Source organism: Poecilia reticulata, linkage group LG19 (assembly GCF_000633615.1).
Source record: "Poecilia reticulata strain Guanapo linkage group LG19, Guppy_female_1.0+MT, whole genome shotgun sequence".
Classification (NCBI taxonomy): domain Eukaryota; kingdom Metazoa; phylum Chordata; class Actinopteri; order Cyprinodontiformes; family Poeciliidae; genus Poecilia; species Poecilia reticulata.
In genome coordinates, this window is record NC_024349.1 from 4,926,774 (window position 1) to 4,952,269 (window position 25,496).

At 39.3% G+C, this 25,496-nt stretch overlaps 1 protein-coding gene across 1 annotated transcript in view; it reads right to left on the reverse strand.

Annotated features, from left to right (window-relative positions):
* The window catches only part of jph3b (junctophilin 3b), a 44,610-nt gene extending 24,081 nt beyond the window's left edge, over window positions 1–20,529 (reverse strand). Inside the window, exons 1-3 of the mRNA XM_008436549.2 lie at window positions 19,810–20,529; window positions 5,080–5,566; window positions 4,252–4,617 (exon numbers count right to left, since the gene is read on the reverse strand). Of these exons, the coding sequence (XP_008434771.1) occupies window positions 4,252–4,617; window positions 5,080–5,566; window positions 19,810–20,191 (1,235 nt within the window). The 5' untranslated portion in view covers window positions 20,192–20,529. The remainder of the gene's footprint in view (window positions 1–4,251; window positions 4,618–5,079; window positions 5,567–19,809) is intronic.
* Between the last annotated feature and the right edge of the window lie 4,967 nt (window positions 20,530–25,496).

Here is a 25,496-nt window from a genome sequence, read left to right on the forward strand (position 1 = left end):
CTTAATAAAGATGATTAAATATAAAATATGGTGATCATAGCGTACAATTGTCTGACAGAAATAGCTGTCAGTTTGTCCTMCGTGTATCGCGATCTGACAACGTATGATGATCCGACAGATATAGCCATCAGATTGTCATACGCGTATGACAATCTGACAACGCATGGCTATCTGACAGAACAACGGCATTCTGGGGGATGTAGGCTTTAGAACTAACTCACTCACTCTTTGGTTACCTAGCAACAACCTGTTGTGTAACTTGTAGCAGAAAAAATCTAATCTCTAATTATCAATATCGACCGATATGAAATGCTTATATTGTGATATGTTTTTCATCCATGTCGTCAAGCCCTGGCTACGCCTTAAAGCCAAGTGACTAACAAAGTTTCTGCATCACAGCCTGACCTCAACAACAGTCTGCATGCCTTCGAAGCCACCAGGCTTCAATATTAATGTGAATCTTTATCTTTAGGTTCTGGGACAGTAAATTAATTCCTCCTCCAAGTCCTAAAAGTTGAAGCTCATATCTCACCCTGAAGCTGTTAGCCGCTGTGAAGCAGGTCAGGACAGAACCATTAACCCCGTATGTGCTCAGCGTTTAGCTAAATGGGAACAGGCTCCAGTTTCCTGGACCGTCTCGCTTCGATTGCCGCCTCAACCCTCCTTAACCCCTCGACCCAGTTTAACCCCGAAGCGTCTGTCACTGATTCAAAATATAAAACGAAATGGAAGAAACATGATCCAGGAAGGTGCAGGACTGCTTCCTCTCAATCAGGACGCTGCAGTTAGCTTAGCATCGCTAACAAGCGAGTGTTCAAGGTAAACATGGAGGACAGAATGAAAGTAAAAAGGATTATTGTGACAATTAATTAATTAATTGGATTAAAATACAATAATACAATATTAGGAATGTATTAAGTCATGAAAATAAACAATTATATTCATGTTTTAAATGAGAAAATACACATGTCAACCACCTGACTTAGCATGAATAGGGTCGATGCGTTGATTAATTTTTGGATTAATTGATTAATAACTTGAAGCAGAAGTTCCTCAATAGGAGGTATTTTAAAATTTATTTTACAGAATTTGAACCAGATTAAGTTAAAACTGCCACCTGAAGAGTTCTGGGTAGAATATATTTACAGATAAAGACGGTTTTTTAATTTAAAATGCAAAATTTGTATATATTTTGTACAGTTTTGGCTTAATTTCTGCTCTGACTGTGTTGTTTTTTTCATTAAATGGACAACAAACAATTAATCAACTACTAAATTAGTTGATGATTATTTCACTAATCGACTTATCACAATTAATCCTATTAATCATTTCAACTGTAAAATGGATGTTCTCACTTTTCGCATTGTAATGTTGCAACATCTGCAGTCTAGCTGTGAATGTTTCTGCATTATATCTCCCCATCTGTATGTTTTAAATGGTTCCGTTTCATTATAATGGTGTATTTGTAGAGATTTGTGATAAATGAAGTTATTAGAAGTGTAGCGGAAAACAAATATTAAAGTTCACAGCGTATCTTCAGTTGAAATTCACTGTCACTTTTAAAGTTCGTCTTAAAACCCATTTATTTTACTTGGCTTTTAACTCCTGCGGGATCTAGTTTTAGAGTGTATGTTTTTGTTTTTAAACTGTAAGAGTTTTTATTTTTATTTTTTTTATTATGCTGTGTTTTAATGTACAGCACTTTGTATCAGCTGTGGTTGTTTTAAAGTGCTTTATAAATAAAGTTGGTATGGTATGGTATGGTTAATATCTCGCTAAGAGAAAAAACTTCGAAAATTGGGTCATAAGGAGCTTTTTTAAAATAATAAAGAATAATCTGATTCGTAAAATCACTTGCTTTTGTTCTTTTATGAAAATACTGACAAAGTTTTGGTTCAATCCACATTTCTTTCCCTGACGTCTCTGCAGCTGCACGAGGAACCTTCATGTTCCCAAAGAGCAGGTTTTAGTAAAAGCTGGGAGTGTGTTCAGTCTTTTGTGGTGTTGGTGTTTTTTTTCAAAGTTGTGCTACAGAACATTGTGTTGTGCACATAATCATTTCTGCATGTGCTCAGATTTAAAAGGGTACACCGCATCCTCAACCGAAACGGCTATAACAAATATTCACAGCCCATTACAGCTGTTCTGATTCACAATGCGCCGCTCGCACATGGCAGCTTTACATTTTTCATTTATTCGGTAATCTAATCAAAATAGATGGCAATAAAAACGCTGCTTTGACTTATTAATGACAAAATACTTGAAGAAATAGCAGCTTTGGACTTTATGAGTCATTTTATCAGTTTGGCTTAAAGGCAAGAATTTCTACAAAAAGTACACTTTGCAAAAAGATTCCATGCTTTTTCTTTATTTCAATTTCTGGGGAAATGGGTGGGACCAAGAGACATAGGGGCGTGGTCAAGAGAAAGAGGGGCGTGACCAATAGACAGAGGGGCGTGGTCAAGAGACAGAGGGGTGTGGCCAAGCTTACCTCTGCCTCTTGGCAGAGGGACACTGATGAGCAGAGGGGGTTAAGAAAGAGAATCACTGCTGCCAACTTAGAGACTTTGTTGCAATATTTTGCAACTTTTGAGATCCTCTAGTGACTTTTTCCAAGAAGTGATTAGTAACAAATCTTGCAACTTTTCTCTGTAATCAGAAACTTCAGCTGCGAACGTGAGAAAGCACCAGTTGCTAAGGCAGTGGTTTCCAAACATTTTCTCCAGCGCCCCCCCCCAGTGGTTTCCAAACATTTTCTGGGCCCCCCCTATGGATTACAAATGGCTGTCTGGTTGAACCACATGTGGGAGGGAGTAGAAGGGGGGAGAGAGGATTCTTAGAGACTCCCTGTCCCTGGAGATACAGGGGGGGGGGGGGGGGGGGGGTGGGCTGTTTTTTGGGAGCAAAATGAATGTACGTAGATGGACATAGACAACAACACCAGTAGCCTACAAGCTACTTGTTAAGCTTAAGGTGCTGTATTGATATTAGCTAGTCATCCTTTAGCTAACTTTACCTGCATCCAGCAGCTTTACTCAACTCAGTCGGTTAGTTTGGGGGAAAAACTGTGAAAAGTTCTTTGAGTTTTGCTGATTTGCTGCCATGATCCTAACACACCTGCGTAGCAGCAGCAGGTCTCCTTCACTGCCGCACAGGTGGAAACCCAGCGCGAGCGTCGTAGCGCTCATGTTGCGTTTAAAGGTGGCTCGGAAAAATAGGTTACCACAAGTTAACAACGGATGAAACAGTTTTAACTGCAGATAAAAGTGACAGAGGACACAGATATGGGAAGTGTGAAAGCCCCTACTGTATCAAACTGACAGAGGAATAACAGAGAGTTGGCCATTCTAAGGTAAAAACCCAGCGCATACAGCGCTCATGTTTTTTTTTTTTCAACCAGACGGCTTCCCGAGCCCCCCCTGCAATGGCACGGCGCCCCCCCTAGGGGGCGCGCCCCACAGTTTGGGAACCTCTGCGCTAAGGTATGCTAAGGCTAGTTAGCATGGCCACAGATAATGGCAGACAAATTGTTTTCCTGTAATGTCTCTCTGCTGGTAGCACATTTAGCAGCGCATTTACAAACATGACTGACAGCGCTAAGGCCCTCCTCCTGGCTCTGATTGGTTCTTCAGGCAGCAATGGCAGGAAGGAGGTGGAGGAGATCGATCTCTTCACAGATTATCCATCTCATTTTATTCTGTCACAACATGGTGCCAGTTTTAACAAATATCTAAAAACGTATTTTTATAAGAGTTATTTACTGCAGCTTCATCACAGAGCTGTGTGACAGACATCAACCAAGCTGAAGAATTGTAGAACTGCACTCTATATTTCAGAATTGAACAAATGTAAACAACATGTCACAAAGAGATGGCATCGTCAAGGATCAATTTATACAATTTATCTGCAAAAAAAACTAATTTAGGTTGAAGTTCAACAAACTGTGGTGGTATATAATTGTACCATGTGCTATGTGGATGTTGTGGTGTATTTTTACTGTCGGTTTTTTCATGTTTTGTATTTATTTGCAAAGCAAATTGCCCCTTGGGAGACAATGAAGTTATTTGATCTGAAAGTTAGAAGCATTTCTAGATGCTTGTGGTGTTCCTCTAGTGCAGAGCATCGGACCTGAACAGGAGGATTTGGTCCGGTCGTCCTTATTTTACGGTAAAAGCTTTAAAGTAAAATGATTTTCTGAGGATTTGCCTTTGAGATTTCTCCAACCAAACCAGAACCAGCCGGACTTCCTACCTGGACAGAGCGATCTCGGCCTTCTGCCGGGAGATGTCCGCCGCCTTCTGGGCCCCCTCCACGGCTCGGTCCACCTTCTCCCGGATTTTGCTGGCGCGGAGCGGGATCAGGTTCTTCCGCTTGCCGCTCACCAGGATGTTCTGCTTGTACTTCCCTTCCTCCTTGGTGCCGTCGGGGAACGTGGTGCAGCCGTAGCCGTGCCGCTTGTTGCTCAGCCACTCGCCCTCGTACTGCAGCCCGTCGGATCGCCGACTCACGCCGAATCCCGTCCGCTTGTCGTTCTTCCACTCCCCGCAGTACGTCTCCGTCGCCGTGGCGTCGACGTCGTCGTCCGCAACTGCCAACTCCGCGTCTGCGTCTCCGAGGCTGGAAAGGGCAAATGTCGCAACTGTTTTTGTTCTTATTTTAAAACCATTTCTATCTGGGAAAACAAATACATTCATCCACACAGGGCAGACCCAAACCTTTCTGGGGCCCTAAGCAGGTTTTCTTTTGGGCCCCCCCACAACAACATATCAACACCGGGTGCTTCATCAATCCTAAACTTCTCCGTCTGTGTCACAATAACAAATTTTGCTGGGAGATAAATCGTCCCAAAACATACTGCGATAAATGATCATGTTATTTTGAGACCATTTTCAAGTAATATAATTGTAATGGCAAAATAATGTCAGAACACATTCTCAAAAATTACTCATCTTTAAATTCTAAAGAACATTTACCACTGGAACTGGTTACCACCCATTCCTAATAAATGCATTTTTACTCTGAATAAAATGTCATCTGTAATTCCAGGTGTTTAATGGTTTAATTGCTGATTCAGGTTACCTGATGGTGGAGTTGATGTCCGATGCAGCTGAGGAGACGGTGCTCATCCCAGCCTCACTCCGAAACGAACTCTGTTTGGACCTCTGCGACGCCAGAGAGCTCCTGGACTCGGACTTCCTGAGCTTGAGGCCGGACAGGATGGACCTCCGGAACAATCCTCCTTTCCTCTTCCCCTTGAGCAGCTCCGCCTCGCTGTGCGCCGTCAACACGAAGCCTCCGCGGGACACCGCGGGGCTGCTGCCGCTGCTGCCTGTGCTGCACATGGAGACGCTGGTGGTCAGAGTTCCCGGAACCGTGGGCGGGCCCGGAACCAGGGCACCCGTTCGGTCCAGCAGCGCGGTTCCGTTGCTGTGCTCCGAACCAGAACGGAGAGAGTTTATGGAGGTGCGTAAAGGAGAGCGGATGACGGCCGCCATGCCGTATGGAACGCTCTGCCGGACGCCGTAGCCGTGACGCATCCCTCCGACCCACTGGCCCTGAAATGTTCCTGGAGGAGCAGACCAGAACGAACACGGGTCAGATGCTAAAATACAACTAGAACACAGGAAAACTGCCATGAACAGGATGGAAACCGCTGCTTACAGACTAGTCATGTTTCCATCACATTTTCATGAGCATGTTGAAGTATCACAGTGGGACCACGGCTTATTAGGGCCATTGGACACAGAAAAAAGGAGCAGATTTCCACCAAAAAACTAAGACATTTTTTAATTAAGCTGAGAAATTTTTCTAAAAAAAAGAAAGAAAATTTCTAAATTTGAAAAGTCAAAAATATTTGCTAAAAAAATTCAGAAGTTTCATCTCATAAATGGTCTAGTAAAAAATCAGGGACTTTCTGGATTTAAAATTTTTTTAATTTGCAAGAAAAAGCTGAAATTTTGAGACTAGTCTCAAACATTTTCTACAATAAACGTGGAAATTTATGTTTCAAAAGTTTACAAGAACATTTTTCATACTTGGAAATTTTCTAGTTTTATTTCTAAAAACATTTCTGAGGTTAATCTCGAAATTTCTGAGTTTTTTGGCACAAATTTTAAACTTTTGAGCTTTTAAAACTTTAAATTTCTGAATTTTTTCAAGCACAATTTTTTCATACAAAATTTCTGAGATTAATCTCAAAATGTTTTGGCTAAAATTGAATCACTTTTTTTCCTTATTTAGTAGTTTGAAGTTTGAAAAAAGTGACTAGCCACAAATGTAACGTTTGTTATTGGATGTAGACCCAAGATGTTCCGTTTGTAACTAATAAGTAACTGCAGTAACCAGTTTCAACCTAAAGTGGGCAGCACTGAGGAAGTTTTAGGCAAAATATTGCAGAACTAAACAAATTGTCAAGTAATTTGTGCACAAAAACAAAAACAAAAAAAAACAAAGACATAAAATCACCTATATAAAACAAAAATAAAGTTATTGTTGCAATGAAACAGATTACCTACTGTCTTTAATTTAAAAAAAAACAAGCATAAAACATAAAATTAACAAAAAGGAGAATATTGTGAGTTTGGCAGGAGAAACAAAGGATCTTGTTTATTTTATGACCATTAAATTAAGCTGAATATTTTTGATTATTATGTGCAAGTTTAATTTTTCAGATTTCTTTGCAAAGTTTACAAGTTCCTGTCGTCACACTCCCTCCATTCATATCATTCCTGCTGCAGAACAATCCCTGCATCTCCGAGTTGCTGTAAAGTAGGCCATCAGTGTGTGTGTGTGTGTGTTTCCAGCTTTCCTCTCTCACACACTCTCCAGCAGAAGTGTGTGTTCCAATCGGAGAGCAAGCGATCCATCCCGCCCGCCTGCCCGACCCCTCTGATGTAACAGCACTCTGATTCATTCTGGAGCAAACGCACGACTACATGCCCATAAAAGGACTGCTTCCACGTCCTGCGTCTGCATCGCAAACAAACGGCTCCCTGCTGGGCTCCAGGGATAGGGAAAGCAGGAAGTGGTGAACAGAGCCAAATTCACGCACACCAATCTGTGCGGCAAGCGGTGCTAACTCCAAACCTGCCCCTGTCATCGGGAAGATCTGCCCCCATACCTGCACACACACACTAACACACACACACACACACACACACACACACACACACACACACACACACACACACACACTCGTACAGGGCCTGTGTCAGAGACAGATGGGCAACACATCTGTCCAGCCCTTTGTAATCATGTCAGCACACAGCTGTACGGCCATATGAGACGCGGATCAAAGAACGCACACACATGCGTGAGCAACAGCTTAATGAGATTTTATCAAATGGATGCTTTACTGCTGGAGCAGAGCCAGGAGGAAGAGGAGAAGAAGAAGAATCAGGAAGAGGAGGAAGAGGAGAGCGCTGACTGTGCAGAAGGAAACCAGACAGGGAGCTAAGCAGAGTGCTGGATATTAGGAGACAGTCGGCACGTTTTGTTAAAATAAAAACACTAAAATGAAGAAAAAGATCACATCTGATCCTCATATCTGACTTTTAGGGTTTTTATTATGATGGTGTGTTACACAGGGGGAAAAAAGGAGGAGTAAATTTCTGCCAAAAAGGTTAAATTTTAGTCTCAGAACATTTGTAGAATTATTTTTGGTAAGTTCTGAGTTTCAGTAGTTGAAAATTTACACCAAAAATCTTTATATTAAATTCAGAAATTTTCTTAAAAAAAAAAAAAGAAAAAAAAAAAAAAGAAAATTTCAGTTTCAAAATTTGAAGTCTTTAGAAAAAAGCTTGACATTTTTGATCATAACAGAAATTTTCTAGAACAAATGGGAAATTTCTGAGTTTGAAAACTCAAAAATACCTGAGAAAGGTTGTGATTAATCTTTCTACAACGTTTCAACAGACAAACATTTTCTAGAAAAACTCATTCATCTTTAGACCCACTGATTACAGCAACAGCGTCTTCACAGACCTGCCTACAAAATCTGTCCTCCAGCTGCAGACTGAGTTTAAGGACTGGCTGGCAGAAGGGGGTTGGCTCAAAAGAAAACCAGGAAGTGGAACAATCCATCAGGCTGCTGGAAGCAGGGGACTTGATGTGAAACAATCTGCCTCTCTCCAGTAATAGCATAGCCTCTCTCCACTAATGGTATAATTGCTAAAACCTTTTTGGTATTAGTTTATTTTGGTTTTTATAGTTGTGATAAAGTTAAAATGTTTAGTTTAAATTAGTCATTTATGTTTATACATTATTTGTCTTTGTCTCCTTCCCTACCCCTCCTCGTTTGTGTAGGCTAGCCTGTTTGTATAAATTCCCCTGTGTGTTCATTGTTAAGTCAGTCTTTTGGTTTGTTATTTTGAGTTATGTTGCCTCAGTTGATTTCTTTTGGGCCCATTTTGTCATATTTTTTAGATTTGTTGTTGAACCTTTTTGTTAAGATATTCTTTGGAAAAAATAAATAGAAAATATATTTTTATATATGCCTTTGTCCTTTTGTTTTACTGGTCGGACCGTCGCAGTCTAAAACCGGGAGGATGGAGAACATCAGCTGGTTCTGAAGTCCCTACACCGGCTCCATGTAGCTCAGAGAACAGACTTTAAAATACTGATGTTAGTTTATAAATCACTGAACGGTTTAGCACCACAATACACTAAAGATCTGCTGTTGTCATAACAAACTTCTAGACCCCTCACGTCTTCTGGTTCTGGTTCTGCTCTGCATCCAGAACCAGAACCAAACATGAAGAAGCAGCATTCAACTCTCTGCACCACAAATCTGGAACAAACTTCCAGAAAACTGCAAAACGGCTGAAACACTGAGATCCTTTAAATGAAGGCTAAAACCCACCTGTTTAGAGCTGCTTTTGAAACGTTATAAATGAAACATTAATCAACATATTACATGTGTAATGACGAAACTGCTTGACAAAATATAATGTTTACTGGTTGACTGCGTCTTTTATGACTTTGTGTTTTTGATGCCTTGTTGCTGAAATGTGCTACACAAATAAACTTGTGATGATTGGAAATATGACTGAAACTTGTGAATCGTTTATCCAAAGGGCTTTTCTGCCCTCCTGAAGTCGGGTTCTCCCGGGCGCCGCGGTGCTGCTGACGGCAGGACTCACAGCCCGATCAGCTGCCAGCAGCGAGTGCAAATGAGGGAATATATGTGAGGCAGCGTGTGGGCCGTTGTTGCTTCTTGGAAGCGTTTACAAGCCTGACTCTGAAACGTCGGAGCAAATGAAATATTTTCTCTGGCTGCTGGTCGCTCTCCATGGTGCTGAAAAATCAGCAAGGAGTCGTTTCCCATCGCATTCAGGTCTGCTTACAGTTAGAGCGACGTGGCTGAAAAATAAAATCTACGACTCGTTTCATGATCTGAGCTTTTAATCAGCTTCGGTTTCTTTTCTGACAAAGAAATTAGAAATAACTGAGAATATTTTCAAAACGTGGCTTTTATTTCAATCAACCCCTCTGTGAGTTGTATGATGGAGTATCAGGGCCAGGCTTCGAGAAAGTTTAATAACAAAATAATCATGATATTAGCAAAAATGACGATACAATTTTACCATAAGAACACCTTTACATTTCTAGGAAAAAAGTATTTTTAATGAGGAAAAATGTCAAAAATGTGCAGAAAAATTTACAAAATTCGGACAAATTTCTGAAGAAAACCTTTCAAACTTAGAAAACTCCACGTTTTTTCTAGAAGATTTGAGATTTTCTTGACAGAAATCTCCCAACTTTTCAAACTCAGAAATGTTCTAATTATGTCTAGCAAATTTCTAGCAAATTTTGGACTTTTCAAACTCAGAAATTTTTTGAGTTTTTTCAAGTCAATTTTCTTGTTTTTTCTAGAAAATTAACTTAAAAATTTCTGAGTTTTTTGGCAGAAACATTTTTTGTTTCTCCAGTTAGCAGGGTTGACTGGAATTCAAAGTCCAAATAAACAGAAGGTAAAACTCGCTTGTCAAACAAGATGGCCGCCCTCTGAATTATGAAAACTCATGGAGCGCATTGGTGAAAAAAAAGCCAGATCTTCAAAAGCCAAAAATTTTATTAATCAATAAAATCGATTTATCGGCCAGCCTGTGGTTCTGTGGGGAAAATATGAATCTGCAAAATGAAACCTCTGACAGGACAGAAAGAGGCAGTGGTACATCAGGTCATATTCTCTTCACGGTCGCGAACCCGTCACTGCTGCGCTGACGTAAAACAGACCTTTCCAATGTGACAAGGCTTCAACCTCTGGCCTGTACAGTTGTGAGGAGAATCCGCTTCGCAGCTCACACGTCAAAACAATTTTCCCTGATTTCTGCCTGGAGGCGCCAGCGGAAGGTGCTGTTAAATCATGCGGGCCTCAAACCGGGCCGCTGCGTCTGCTGGCGCGAGGTAGTCACACGAAAACACTGACAGCGATGAGATCAACAATGCAGGAACACTGAAGCGGTTGGATCACGTGCCAAACAACAAACACGCTTCCTGTTTGAGTTAAAAACCGTCTGACGGTTTGTGTTTCACTCTGAGGATGGAAAACCTGTCAAATTCTTTAACTCCCTCTGCACACCTACAGATAATGCTTCAACATACGTACAGAAACATCAACTTTTAGAATGTTTTTACTCACTATTCAATAATTATCACATTCATTTTGCATAAATACTATGTCATATTGTTTGATTTTAGATGCCATTAGTTCTGTGGCGTAAAATTTTACTATCAGATAAAATACTGTGATTTTATTACCAGACAATGCCGTTTTTCAACATTTAATTATAAGAAAACATATAATATTTTATATTATTCACATCAAATTTTATTTTATTCTCACAGCTCTTAAGTTTTTTTGTAGTCAGGTTCTTTTGGTTTGAATGAATTTCTCTGGCAGCCAATCAGAAAATGAGCATCAGAAATAACATTTAAGTCAATTATTTGAACTTATATTTAATTAAAAAATATAATTGGATAATATGAAACAAAAATGATGTTGAAAAAAGATTTAGAAGTTTATGCGATTTATTTTTTGTTTTTTTCTTCATCTTCTCGCCAACTTTCTGAGGCCCCCACAGCGCCCCCTGGTGGCCTCTGCTTTGAAAACGCTGTTCTGACAAGAGGCTGAACTCCAAAGTTGCGTCACCACAAAGCTTTTTGAAGAATGAAATCTTGGAGTATAGAGTAAGGCCATATTTAACGCCCATTTGGGGGGAAGTGGCATGGAAACGTTTGGAAACCCGTGATTCAAACAGCCTCTTGGGGACCAAAGAAAGTTTAAAGTTCAGAACTGCAGAAGCCATTTTAATGAGAGGTGAATCTAAAGAAGTACAACAAACATTTTAAATATCCCAAATAAATAAACAAAACAACAGAAACAACAAATAAAATGAATTATGAGTCTCTGGAACCAAAATTGTCTGTCAAGAAAAGGTTTTGTTGAGACCAAAACACCAGACTGAAGACTTTCATCATCCTGTTTTTGGTAAAAAAGAGAAAAACAATAAATTATGCAAAAGGAAATTAATGAGCTTGTTTTAGCTTATCATGCAATTAGACTTACTTAGACTGACTGACTTACTCACTTCTTCTTCACCTTTAAGATATTAACAGTTTGTCTTGGGTTTTATCAGTATTCTGGCCCAAAATAAAAATGAGTTTGACACCTCTGCTCCAAGGGGGGTGAAAAGTTAATAAAATGTAGCAACAAAGTTGATAAGTAAGTGACAGTGTTTGGCCACGCCCCTCAGTATATCTTGGCTCCACTTTGGAGCCAAAAATTCCACTTTGGTGGAATTTTTCAAACCATCTGGGGGCGGGGCTAAGCTTTCACAGGACAGTTAGTTTAAATATAAAAAAGTTAAAACAGTTCAAGGGGTTTGAATAGAAAAGAACAGAAAAGATGAAACATTCTTATTTTTACCGTCCAGCTCGCCCTGCGTCAGCAGAGGCAGAGGACACGCTCCCAGGATAAAGATCTGGATTTGTTTAATGTTTCAGACTGCTCTGCTAATCCTCACTACAAACACCAAACCGCCGTTACGTAAGCTGAGCCCTGCAGAGGAGCAGCAGTGGTAGTAGACGAGGCGCGGATTACGACTGGAAAACGAGGACGTCACAACAGAATCCTAATAACTTTCAGATTGTCGAACTTCAGCGCTTCTCACAAAAAATTCATAAAGCATCAGATAGTAAGGATTAAAATTCCTCAGTTTTTTCTCATTCTTATTAATTTATGTATCATCTTCGAACCTGAAAACATCACAGTGGGATTGAACAACGCATGCTGGGTGGGGAGATAAATGTGTTGTTGAGACAAACTGTGACTGACCACTGAAAAGAGGGAAGGTCAGTCTGAAGCTAAACCTCAGTTTGAGACTTTTATCCGTTTAAGAGCTTTTCCATTGGCCTTTTTTTCTGTCTGAGTCTCACAGATTTATGTTTAGGGATTAAAAATCTGCTCTGAAATTTCATGAAAAAGACCCACAAAAACAGTCAGTCCCGCATATATTGCTTAAAGTAAGGAGATTAAGATTCCCTCCTTAACCGAGGGTGATGAAATCTGCAAACAGAAACACTAACACTTTATTTTTGAGGAAATAAAATCTTTTATTCGGACTGTATTTCTCAAAGTTAGCATTCCTGTTGGCAGCTCCTGCATTATTTATTTTTTTGTCCAATTGCTGCATTTCATGTGGTGCAAACTGCATTTTGCTGGAGCAGCTGGATGCTGCTGAGGAAAATATGTTGCATCACCAAAAACACATGACAGAAAAAGTAGAATCTGCTTATAAAGCTGCAGCTGGAACCAAAGCTTTTTTTAAATAAAAGTAGAAATATAACAACTTAATTACTAATAAATAATTAAAGAAAATGTCCCAAAAATATGCATGTTACTGCTGTATGACAATGGTAGCAAAAATAAATACATTAATGCATATAAATGAGTTTATTTTTATGCAAATTGTTTATATTTTTTCTAAAGTTTTTACTTAATTACTGTTGATTGTATTGAACTTTCAGCAAATTGTCTTTTTTGGAAGTCTGTATACTTCAGTTTACAGTTAATTGATTACTACAATAGTTAACAATTCTTTCAATAATCGATTCATTGGGATTAATTTGATTCATTATTTCAGCCCTACATTAAATTTTGTTCTGCATTTATTTACCAGCATTACCATCAGTTAAATAATTTAAGAACACTGATGACTTGTTCTTTTTTATTTTACATTTTAAAAATTAAATGTATTTATTTTAATAAGTAACTATAACCTGTTTTGAGACAATATAGTTGAAAATAATATAATAATAGTTGTAGAGGAGAATAAAGTTAAAAACAGCCCTGATTGATGAGCTCCTGGTGTTTATCATTAATCTGGAAACTGTACGGAAAGCACAGAGGTCAACTACCGGAAATGTGCCAATTTCCTGAAGTTGACGATCTGATCTGCACCGGGTCAAGTGGTTAAGAGGATAAACTGGTAAAGAATAAAGGAATTAGTCATCATTCAGACCGAGAAGCTGCTGTGACGGCATCGACAGAGGGAATATTTTAAGGAACCGACTGTGGTCAGAACTAAACACCCTTCATTTCCTGCTGAACACAATTAAAAGCAGTTACACACTGATCTCCGCATTTCCTCTAAATTTGACTCTTCTTCAGGTTTCCAACTATCTCTTTGTGTTTTGCAGGAACATCAAGATTTTAACTTTCTGAGACGCTTCTACGTCTAGGTGATGCAACAGCAAGCAGTGCTGAGGAAGTGCTGATGTGCAGCAAATTCAATTCAACAGGCGTTAAAGATAGATGTTCTGGGGAAGAGAAAAAGGTAGAGATGCCAAAAATATACAGTAAAATTTGTTTCCTAGGATATACCATTGCTGTCCATCATGGCTAAAACTTCCTGTTAGCTAAAATGTCTGAACCTGTTTTTCCCCAAACATCCCGACACATATTCATTTTAATCTTGTCCAACTGTGTAGATTTAATCTAAATTATCCGCAAGACTTTTAGGCAAAAATTCTGTGGATTGATGAGACAAAATTGAAAGTTTTTCGAAGGTGAGGGTTATATCTGGTGCAAATTTCACAAGCAGTGTTTCCATCAAAGTTTTTATTACGCATATTTTGAAGTGTCGCATTAGAAAAGGTTACTAGAAATGGTAAAATTCAAAATAACTTTAAGTTTTTATGCTGGCTTAATGCACTTTTTGGCTTTTCTGAAAAAGAGTTAATGCACTGAAAGGGAGATGGAAATGCACAAGATGAATAAACTATGACATTTACTCACATTTCTACTGAACTATAACTTTCTGGAAATCTCCAGTATATTAAAAAACTATTCTCATTTAAAAACTTAATTTTCTGTATCATTTACTGTAAATCTCATGCATCTCCACAAACGTCTTAAAAACAGAAATTCTGTCTTTTTTATGATAAAGTTCCTGTATATTGACAAACACTTCTATTATTTAAAAACCAGAAATTTTCAGCATTTTTACAGTAAATGTCCTGTAGTCACAAAAAAAACTTATTAGAAAACTGAAATTTTCTGTATAAAGTTTTTACAATAAATCTTCTGTGTATTAACGTGATATAACAGAGCTAAAACAGGAGTTTTTAGATGCTTCTAAACTGAAACACGCCAGACTTTGCAGGTATCTGCAGCGATCTAAATGCTGTTCCATGTTTTTGTCCTGCGACGTGTTTTGAAGCGAGTTTCTGTTGCGTGACATGAGGACATTAGCTACTCAACGCAGCTACATCAGCTGTAATCTGCAGCAGTAACCGCTGTTGTACACAGTGACAGCTGTAATCTCTCTTTGTGACTCCATTTCCCGCTAACGTGATTACTGAATCTGTGCTGTCTTTTCATTTATCTACTCCGCTGCCTCTCTGTGCCTCCGTGTCTGCGGTTGGTAATCAGTCAGCTTAGCTCTTCGTCTCGGTAAACACCCGGAAGAGATCCGGCCAATCACAGCCAGAGCTGGCAGACCGGGCAGCCAATGGAGGCGGGGGAAGCTCGGTCCCTCGTGACAGGGTGACCTGCTGCACGTCGGCGAGCGTTGCTATGGGAACGCTGCTGCACATAGCTGCTGCGTGGAAATACAACGGAGCGAGGGAGGAAGCAGAAAGGTGGGAAGATCATGAGATCGGGAGGGAAGATGCTGTGGGAGTTTCCTGGAAATGTTTCGTCAGGTTTACAAAGTCTGGATTCAGGAGAAAAACGGAATATTTTGATTTACGAGTCTGAATATGACTGGACTCTGAAGGTGCAACTTTAAAATGCGTCCGCCATATTGACATCAAAAATCATATAGGTATTGGTGAGCAGTTTTTCCACACCCGTTGCTCATCTGAAATTATTTATTATTATTTTAAACAATCATCCTGAGTTCTTATGGTTTTATAATTTAAGCAATGTCTGAAACGTTAGCTGTTGCTAACACCAACACAAGCAGAAGCTAATGCTAAAACTTGAATTCAGATTATAAAAAACAAGAAACATACGTGAACAAAATAAAACATGGAAAGTAGAGAACGAGATGTTATAGATCAAGTAATGTCAAAATTAAATTGGTGCTTGAGGATTGTCAAGATTTTGGGGGCGAAAAAAGAGCGAGAATGTGAGAAAAGAGTATTTGAAGAGTCTTCACGCTCTTCAAAATAAGAGCATGAATATCAACGGCTAGCTACTTGAATAATTCTTAAAATCAAACAACCAAAATTTAACGCAGGTACTGAACTTTGTTATACTAAAAGTTTATAAAACAGCCAAGTAAATTATCGTTTTAGAATTTACGCAAAAAGTTTACAAAGTTAGCTAAAATGCTAAAGCACTAAAAATTAGCTTAGATTATTAGGGCATTAGCTAAAGTTAATGTAGAAAGCCTTTCTTCATTATTAAAGTAAATCCTCATTTTCAAACACCATTTTTTATTAAAAAAAAAACAAAAACAAAACAAAACTGAACAAATCTGTAGCAAAGTGAGTAATTTTTCACCCAGCTGCTATTGACTCTTAAATCTAGTAAACGTTTTATAGGTGTATTTACTTTTCATTGTATTTCTATATTGGACTACTTTCAAGCATATGTTACAAACCGGAACAAATCTGAGTAATTGCCGACAATGTGAATCAAAGTCTTGCTTCAACCATACTGAACTGATGCCAGTAGGTAAAGTAAGATGTTTTATTCTTAAAAGTTTGTCTAAGAACTGGTAAAAAGGTCAAAACCCAACACGTTTCTGCATAAATTTAAAAAAAAGCATAACTTTCATGGAGGAAAAAGTCAAAATAAAGATGGAACTGAAGATAACTCCATCCACAGCAATTAATTCAAGATTATCTCACACATGAATAAAAACAAAACAGATCTATATTCCGTTTCTCTTCCAGGCTTGCTCTATTTAAAAACTTCAGTCCCCCAAACAGAAATCTTATCTCGCAGATCTATATAAAGGAGTTCTGTTATAAGGACACTGTGTACCACTGGAGCAAGATAAACACTGATAACTAGGCCAATCTCTGCTGCATTTACCGTATGTGGGTTCAGATACTCGGCGAGCTGAAGTGACTCTCCAACGCGTCTCGTTTTATCAGGACCATATTTGTCGGTGCCGTTCTTTCTGTAATGATCTCACTCATCTCCTGATTAGCGAGTATCTTGCATAATCATCAGGATAATCATCCTCCCATCCATACATCCTTCCATTATCAGTTCATTACCCAGTTGCTCCTTTTATCTATCATTCCCTGCAGCTGTTGGTCAATTTCTCCCGTCTTTGCCCTAAATCAGGGTGTCAAACTCCAGTCCTCGAGGGCCGGTGTCCTGCAACTTTTAGAAGTCCCTCTGCTGCACCACACCTGAATAAAATAATTAGGTCATTAGCAAGGTTCTGGAGAACTGAGGAGGTAATTAAGCCATTTGATTCAGGTGTTTTGTACCTGTGGCACATCTAAACACTGCAGGACAGCGGCCCTTCAGGACTGGAGTTTGACACCCCTGCCCTAAATCAACCCCTGAAACCAGTCCGCCGCGTGGATTTCATCAGGACTAAAAGCCGAGCGCTCGTGCTCGGCCTTCTAGTTGTAGAGTTATGTAATGAGTCTTTGGCTGGATGTCTGCGGCTGTCGGCTCGTCGTCACGCTTACAAACTTTCTGCTTGCACAGGTTTTGCATGTTTCTGTTTTAAATTATATCTGAGAATCTCACCGAGAGTGACTGAGCCGAATCGAGCTGTGAAGAGAATCAAAATCATTTAAATTTCATGGCGAATGTCAAGCCGATTTAGATCAATGAAATGAGCGATTTCATTTCAGATTTCTAAAAGGAAATAATTCCAAAAAGAAATAATTAAACAAAACACATTAATGCTTTTGATGCATGATATCAGACGAAGCTGCAATCAGGACGAAGCTTTCAACTTTAAAGATGTGGAATAGAATAACCTCAAACTTGAGTTTTTATTATTATTATTCTATTCTACATCCTTAAAGTTGAAAGCTTCGTCCAGATTGCAGCTTCGCCTGATATTACGCAACAAAAGTATACTGCTAAAACAGCTTCCACTGGCTGTTTGAAATATTAAAGTAGGCAGTTTAAGAGAGATTCTGTCTCCTGAACTATTAAAATTAAACATGATGGGAAGTGCTAAATAAAAAGCTAGCTGCGCTAACCCTAAAGCGCCAATAATAAACATTAAATTCTGCTAAAGTGCTACACAAACATGGTATTTAGTGGAAGCTAATGCTAAAGCACCGACATGCTAAATTCAACCATGTTGATGCAAACCATTGCAAGGAGAATAAAGTAGTAATTTTACAAGAAATCCTACCAAAAGAATAGCAAAAAATTAAAACAAGGAATGTTGAGCTAATTGTGAAGTTACACTTTGGATAATTTTTTTCAAATAACATCTAATTGTTAATAAGAATACAAATTATGTCAGTAGCTGGACTGGATTGTGGAAACAGCAGAGAAAGAATTACAGAAACTGAGCTGCTAATGTCACATTCTGGAAACTCATCATAGCAACTTTAAGGTGGTTTTTCTGGCAAAATTGCATCTTTTCACCTATTATTATTATTATGACTGTAAATATATGTCATTGTAACAAATTTTACTGGACCATAAATTATAGAAGTTATAGCGAAAAACGATAATAATGTTGTTTTGAGACCATTTTCGACTAATGTAATGGTGAATAATAATAATAAATAACACATTGTCAAAAATGAATAAACTTTAAATTCTCATGAACATATAGCACTGGAACTGGAAGACATTTTAAATAAGCAAAAAACAACAGAAACAACAAATAAAATGAATTATGAAGTTTCTCTAAACAAAACTTTCCTTCAAAATAAGAGCTGGTTGAGACCAAAGCACCAGACTGAAGACTTTTAGCATCCAGCTTTTGGTGGAAAGTGAAAGAAAAAAAGAAACAATAGAGCATATGGCAAATTATCAATTATAATGGAACCTGGATCTGGTGTGAAAATGTTATTTTTGAGCCCCGCTCTACCCAAACCTTCTTTTCTCGTCCCCTGATGGGACGACTGACGGCCTCGGAGTGCAAACACGTCTGAATGTTCGGGCTCCAGAAGATAGACGTAAAAAATTAAAGCCGATGTTAATATTAAATTGCACAAGCTGCGCTGATGTAACATGTTGGGTGTGTGTGAGAGTGTGTGAGTCGGAGTGACTGTGTTGTGGTGCAGAAGAAGCGCGGATGACCCCAGATGACCCCTGGAGAGTTTCCTCCCACCGTGCATCTGCACCCAGCCTGTCAGTCAGATGGACTGAATTTCAGAGATTTCACATGGACAGCTCATTTCACACATCCTCACAGTTTCAAAACACCCACAATGCATCTGTCCGTGCGCCTCTCTCTCTCTCTCTCTCTCTCTCTCTCTCTTTCCCAGCGATTAGTGTAATCAGATTACTTTTGTTCAAGTAACGAGTAAAGTACGGGATTGCAATTGCAAAAAAAGTATTAGATTACCGTTACTGCTGTGCGAGAAGACTACGCTAGGAAACAGCGATTTCGTTTGTGCGTCGTCATGGTAACAGGCAGGTGTGTGTGGATCAACAACATGGAGTGTGGCGGTGTGTTAGCGCCATCGTAGATAAAAATAAAAGGAGTACATTTCTGCCAAAATACTCCTTTTACAATTTTGAGGTTGATCTCAGAAATTTTGTAGAAAAAAACTTGAACAATTCTGAGATTCAAAAGTTGCAAATTTGCAAGAAAACAAACTATTATTTCTAATATTTTAGAAAAACATTGAAAATTCTGAGTTTCAAAAATTCAAAATGTGCTAGAAAAAATTCTGAAATGTTGAGATTGAGCTCAGAAATAAATTAAAAATAAACTTTAAATTTCAGAACAAACATGTTTTAACCAAAAATTCCCCAGATAAAGTCAAAAACTCTGCAGTCCTTGTTAAAGTTTTTTATTGAAAGAAACTGATTTGGAAAAAAAATATTTTTTGCTACTTATATAAATTATTTTCATTTTGGTTCTTAAAATACCAACATTTCCACTTAACTTTATGTAATTTTAAAATATTAAATGATTGATAATTTGATCAGTTACTCTGAGTAGACTTTTTTACCGAATACTTTTTTACTCGAGTAACTTCTCGAATATTTATTTCTTTTACGCGAGTAAAAATGTTGAAGTCGTCTCATACTTGATCACAATTTTTGAGTAGCTACTCTGTTTTTTTTTTCCAATAAAGTTACTCCAGTAAATCTAATTGAGTAAATGTATTACGTCGAACTTTGACCCTTACCTCCGTCCGAGTACGTCTCCGTCCCGTAGCCATCTTGCAGCCCGTTGTTCCACGTCCCCTGGTACTTCCCGCTCGTCCCAGTGCTCTCCCGCACGCCGTAGCGTCCCTTAAAGCCGTGCGTCCACTCGCCTTTGTACACCCAGCGGCCTTTGTTCTCCACGCCCAGGCCGTGCCTCTTCCCCTGAGCCCAGGTGCCCTGGTAGGTGTTCCCGCTTGGCCAGGTGTAGACGCCCAGCAGCTCGAAGCCGTGCGCCCAGGAGCCGCAGTACTCGCCCTGGCCCTTGGGTCCGGTGCAGATCCCGTAGCCATGCGCCTTGCCCTCCTCCCACCCTCCGCAGTATGACCCCCCATCGTCAAAGTTGAACCTGCCGCCAGTGGACATGCATGAAACAGCTCTTGGCAATTCCCCCGAAGCCTCGACAAAAAGAAAAAGAAAAGAAAAAGAAAAGAGAGGGAGGGAAAAGAAGGGCAGGTTGGTGCCAGATGTGGGCGGATCGATCCAAAAAATACAGATAAGATCGGAACGATCGATTCTTTAGTTTCAGGTTGTTTTACTTTCAGTACTGTAGTTTCTCAAAGATTTGGTTTATTTAGCCAAAATGCACAGATTTGTTCTGTTCTTCTATAGGTTGTTTATCATGTTAGTAAAAGTATTTTGTAGATGGTTATAAATTTTGTCCAAATTTTATTTTAACGGAATAATTCAAAGGAAAAATACCACAAAAGTGGTGCACTGATTGCAGTTTTCTGGCCGATCTCTGGCCTACTGATTCCGATTTTGGCCGATACCAATTTTTTTGTTTGTTTGAAATGTTAGCAAATAAAATAAGAAAAGTCATTAAGTTGGTAGCAGTGGGGAGATTACTGTTAACTGGAAACATGAAGCCATGACCTGGTGGGCCAGTCTGCCAGTCAAACCTTTTTCACAGCAGAGAAAAAGAGGACAGGTTTTGATTTTTAGACTTTTGTCGAGGTAGAAAAAGTCAGCAGATCATCAATCTCCAAAAATTAAGGAATTTGGGGGCGATTTATCAGCTGGTTGATTTACTACCCTAACCTACAAACGTCCAAATTCTGTCGGAGGTTTTAACAAAATAATTAAAAGGGAAAAAACACGAGGGGTGCACCGATTGCAGTTTTCTGGCCAATCTTTAAAAAGCCAGATCTGCCGATTCCGAATTTTGGCCGATATGGGTCTGTCAGTCAAACCTTTTTCACTGGAGAGCAAAACAAGGACAGTGATTGATTTAATTGTCGAAGTGGATAAGATCGTCTGCAAATTTACGTGTCGTCTGATCACCGATCTCTAAAAATTAAGGAAATAGGAGCTGATTTATCGCTGCACCCCTAATTTTTCTTTGCCCAAATTCTATCCTAGGTTTCAACAAAATAATTAAAACTGGGGGAAACCCCCCACAAAAGTTTGGCGATGTATCAAACTTAAATAATAAAAATATTGGAGATATAGTTATTGCCGGTGTCTGTATTGGCGAAACTGCTGCTGTATTTACTTGGACTGATATAAAAATATGTCATATCGCACACTTCTACTGGGGTCCAAATTATGTCCTAGGTTTTAACAAAATAATTCAAAGGAGAAAAAAATACATGAAGTTTGATGATGTATCAAACTTAGATAATAAAGATATCAATATCTGTATCGATATTGGCGGTCGTGCCGCTGTATTTACTTTGATTGATTGATGTTATTGTGCACCTTTACTGGGGTCCAAACTCATTCAAAGGATGGAAAAAAAGCACAAAGTTTGATGAAGTATCGAACTTGAATAATAAAAATATCGGTGTCTGTATCGGAGATACTACTGCTGTATTTACTTGGATTATTGCACATCTTTACAGGGGCCCAAATTCCTTCCTAGGTTTTAGCAAAATAAAGAGGAAAAAAATAACAAAAAACGCTCAATTTGATGACGTATCAAACTTAATAGAAATATCAGTATCTGTATCGTATCTGCGATGCTGGCGCTGTATTTAATTGGATCGATACTAAAATACGGCGTATCGCACACCTCTACCGGGGAGTTTGAGGGTTAGGAGGCTGGAAAAGGAGGCGCCACCTCTTTTTTCAATGAAAGGAGGTGAAGGATGAAAGAGGGGTCTTCCAGCCGGACCCTGATCACACCATCCTCCCGCCGGGCTCTGATCGGCTTCGGCTAGCACCTCCCGGGTCCTCTGCAGCCGATGCAGGTGGGAGAGGAGGAGAGTTGGCCCGGAGCTGCCATTATCCTCTCTCAGCTGGAGTTTCACCCATCAGGCCTACACAGTCTACGACACAAACTCTTCCTCCCACTCAGGCCCACTTGTTCTGCCGCCTCCTACCTGATGATGCCGAGAAGTTTCCCTGCGGAGGTTCAAACCCGGTCAAGGCCCTCCAAAAAAAGAAAAAAAAACATTTGTGGAAAGGAAAAAATATTTTCTCCTTTTAGCTTATTCCCAAAAATCCAGAAAAATACAATCTTTTTTTTGAAAGGGTCTCACTTCAGACTCATCGTCTTTTCCTTCTCACATGCATATTGAGTGTTACCGCACAATGCATGCGGGAGGGAGAGAGAGAGCGTGAAAATGGGGGAAAACACAAAGATACTCAGCTTTGAAGGCTGAACAGCAATGCAGTATCCTACCTTCTGCAGCCACACACTCACACACACACACTCACACACTCACACACACTCAGAGAGAGAAACAAAGTGCGCACCCTCCGACAATAAAAAATAAAGAAGTAAACTGATGAATTTGTCCTCTCCCTCTCTCTGCCTCTCAGTCTGAATGCAGGTTTAATCCACTGCGTCCATAAGTGGTTTATCCTCTGCGTGGGTTGCCTTCAGGTTGCCTGGTTGTTGCCTGTTTTGATGAAACAACATCCATCTATGTGATCCGCGTCGCTCCGTGTCCTCTCCTGCTCATCTCCATGTTTCCCTATGGAGCACCGGCTGACGCACAGCCTGCTGCTGCTCCGCTCCCAGTCTCCTCTGACGGCCGGATCTCTCTCTCTCTCTCTCTCTCTCTCTCTCTCTCGCTCTCTCTCTCTCTCTCTCTGTGCTTTTTCTGTGGATGTCTCTCTCTCAGAAAATCTGCTCATTACAGAGGACTGTTCCAATGCAGCTGGCGCCAAACCTCCCCCTCCCCTTCTCTGCTCAATAGCACAATCCGGCTTTTTTAAAGAGACAGGTGCTGCATCACCTGTGGATCATCATGTTTCACTCTTCGTTTGATTCACGCTGTTATCTTTGCCTGGCGGTGATTTCTAGTTAGTCTGATGGGATTATTTCTCCGGGGAGAAGTTAGTAAAGGTCTAAATGCTGCTTATTTGGCCTGGGCGATTCGTTTTTCAGTATTTTCACCATGTTGTTATAAATGTCACTGTTTCAAACTAATTAGTTTTTTAATTAGCAAGATAAATTTTTACTTTGGAGATAAATGTTTAGTTTACAAATTAAATATTTAGTTAACAAGCAAAGTAAAATAGCCAATTTTTACAAATTAAAAATTTGCTCCAAATTAAATATTTAGCTTTAGCTAAATTTTTAGTTACAACTAAATACTTAGTTAAACTAAATCTTTAGTCTACAGACTTAATAGTTTGAAGCCAGTATTTAAATTGTAAGTTAAATATTCAGCTTTAGGGAGGTAAACATTTAATTAGCAAGCTATTTAGTTTTTTAGCTTGCTAGCTAAATATTTAGCTATGACATTATGATGCAACGTCCCTCTCCTTACATAACCTCCGGATTCATTGCAGTCCATTAAAGCACTAAGTATTTGTGCATCGAGTCTCCAGGATTCCTCGTCGTTGAAGTTAAAATCGGCTTAAATGAGCAGCTTAAGTGAGCAGAAGTCCTGAATCTCGTTTATCTGATGACTGAAATGCTGCAGAAAATGTTTCCTTTTAATCTTCAGATAGTAGCAGAAACTTCACAGCAGGAAAATATTAATCTGTGATCTTTATCTGCTGGTTTCCAATTATATTTTAACAGTATTTTTCCCTCCGTTTATTCAGCTGAGTTTTTTCCTTTCGGTGATTTTCTCATGAGCGTTTAAGTCTTTAGGAAGTAGGACTTTTATGTCGGGCTGCACAGTGGCGCAGTTGGTGGAGCTGTTGCCTTGCAGCAAGAAGGTTCAGGGTTTGATTCCCACCCCCGGTCTTTCTGCATGTTCTCCCTGTGCATGGTGGGTTTTCTCCAGGTACTCCGGTTTCCTCCCACAGTCCAAAAACATGACTGTCAGGTTAATTGGTCTGTCTAAATTGCCCCTAGGGGTGTGTGTGTGTGTGTGTGTGTGTGTGTGTGTGTGTGCATGGTTGTGTGTTTTTAATTTCCACTGCTCAAATTAAAAACCAGCATTCTCATTTTCTCATTTTTTTCTTTACAGGCAAAGAAAGAAATCTTCTTGCTTTGCTTAATCTTTCAAAGGTTTGTGTACATTTCTTACGCTGCTGTCAACCAAATACTTGGTGAATCTTAATTTTAAAAAATTGGGGACTAAAAACCATGTTAGCAAAATCTGAAACTGGAATGTTTTTAAAGTTACTAAGAGGTCATGGACCTTTCTTTCACCAACAACTGGGTGATGAAGTTTGGATTTTCATTAAGAAAAAAAAGAAACTACAACAAAAGAGCTAAATAATAACTAACTAGTCGTTAAATATTTAGTTGGCTAACTAAAGCTTTTGCTAGCAGGCAAAATATTTAGCTAAACTAAATATTTAGTTTGGAACTAAGTTTGCTAACTAAATGTTTGGCTTACTAGCAAAAGATTTAGTTTGCAGGCTAAATAATGTAGAGCTAAATATTAAATATCTTTGTACACTTAAAGTAAGACAAAACTAACTTGCAGTTGAAAAAGGATTTGTTACATTGGCAGATTATTTAATTTATAATAAGACTTTTTTAAGATGTTACAAGTCAAACAATCTGCCAGTGGAACTAGATTGTTTTTAAAATCAATATTAAGGAATTATTGACTTAAACAAGCTCATATATCTTGCTAAAAAGTTACTTGTAAGTTAGTTTTGTCTTCTTTCAAGTGTACTGAGATATTTGCACTACAAACTAAACTAAAAATACTTGGTTTAGTTTGAGGGGCTTAAAAGTTTTGCTCAAAACTGTGAAATAGTTAAACTAGAATTATCTCTCAGACTCCACAAACCTCAGGTAGCACGTTTGTGAGAATTATGCTACATGGGAACATGAATCCTAAAGAAACAAACTTCCATCCTCTGCCTCTGCTCTGGATGAAAAGGTTAAAGGTTAAACATCTTTTCGTGCAGCTGTCTAGAGTTTGAGCCATTTTGTTGCGGAGGCTAGTAGCTGCTGCTATTCGATGCGGATCATGTCGAGGATTTGAGCAGACGTTCGTCTTGCTAACTTCCTTAAGTCATAATCCCTTTGTTGGAGTCAGGAAATCTCAGTAAACCCTCTCTCTCTTTTCCGTCCACTCATTAACCCGCTCTCCCTCGTTCTCTCCTCCTTCTCCTGCTTCCCCTCCGTCTCTCTCAGGGTTCGGAGAGCTCAGCTGTAATCCTCAAACTTAGTGATTTTATTACTGTAATCTGGCCTGGAATTGGCTTAGCTCCTCTGGAACCAGGAGAGCAGGGACAACAACAGGACAGCTGCAGGACGGAGGAGAAACAGAGAGAGGAGGAGAAACGGAGAGAGGAGGAGAAACGG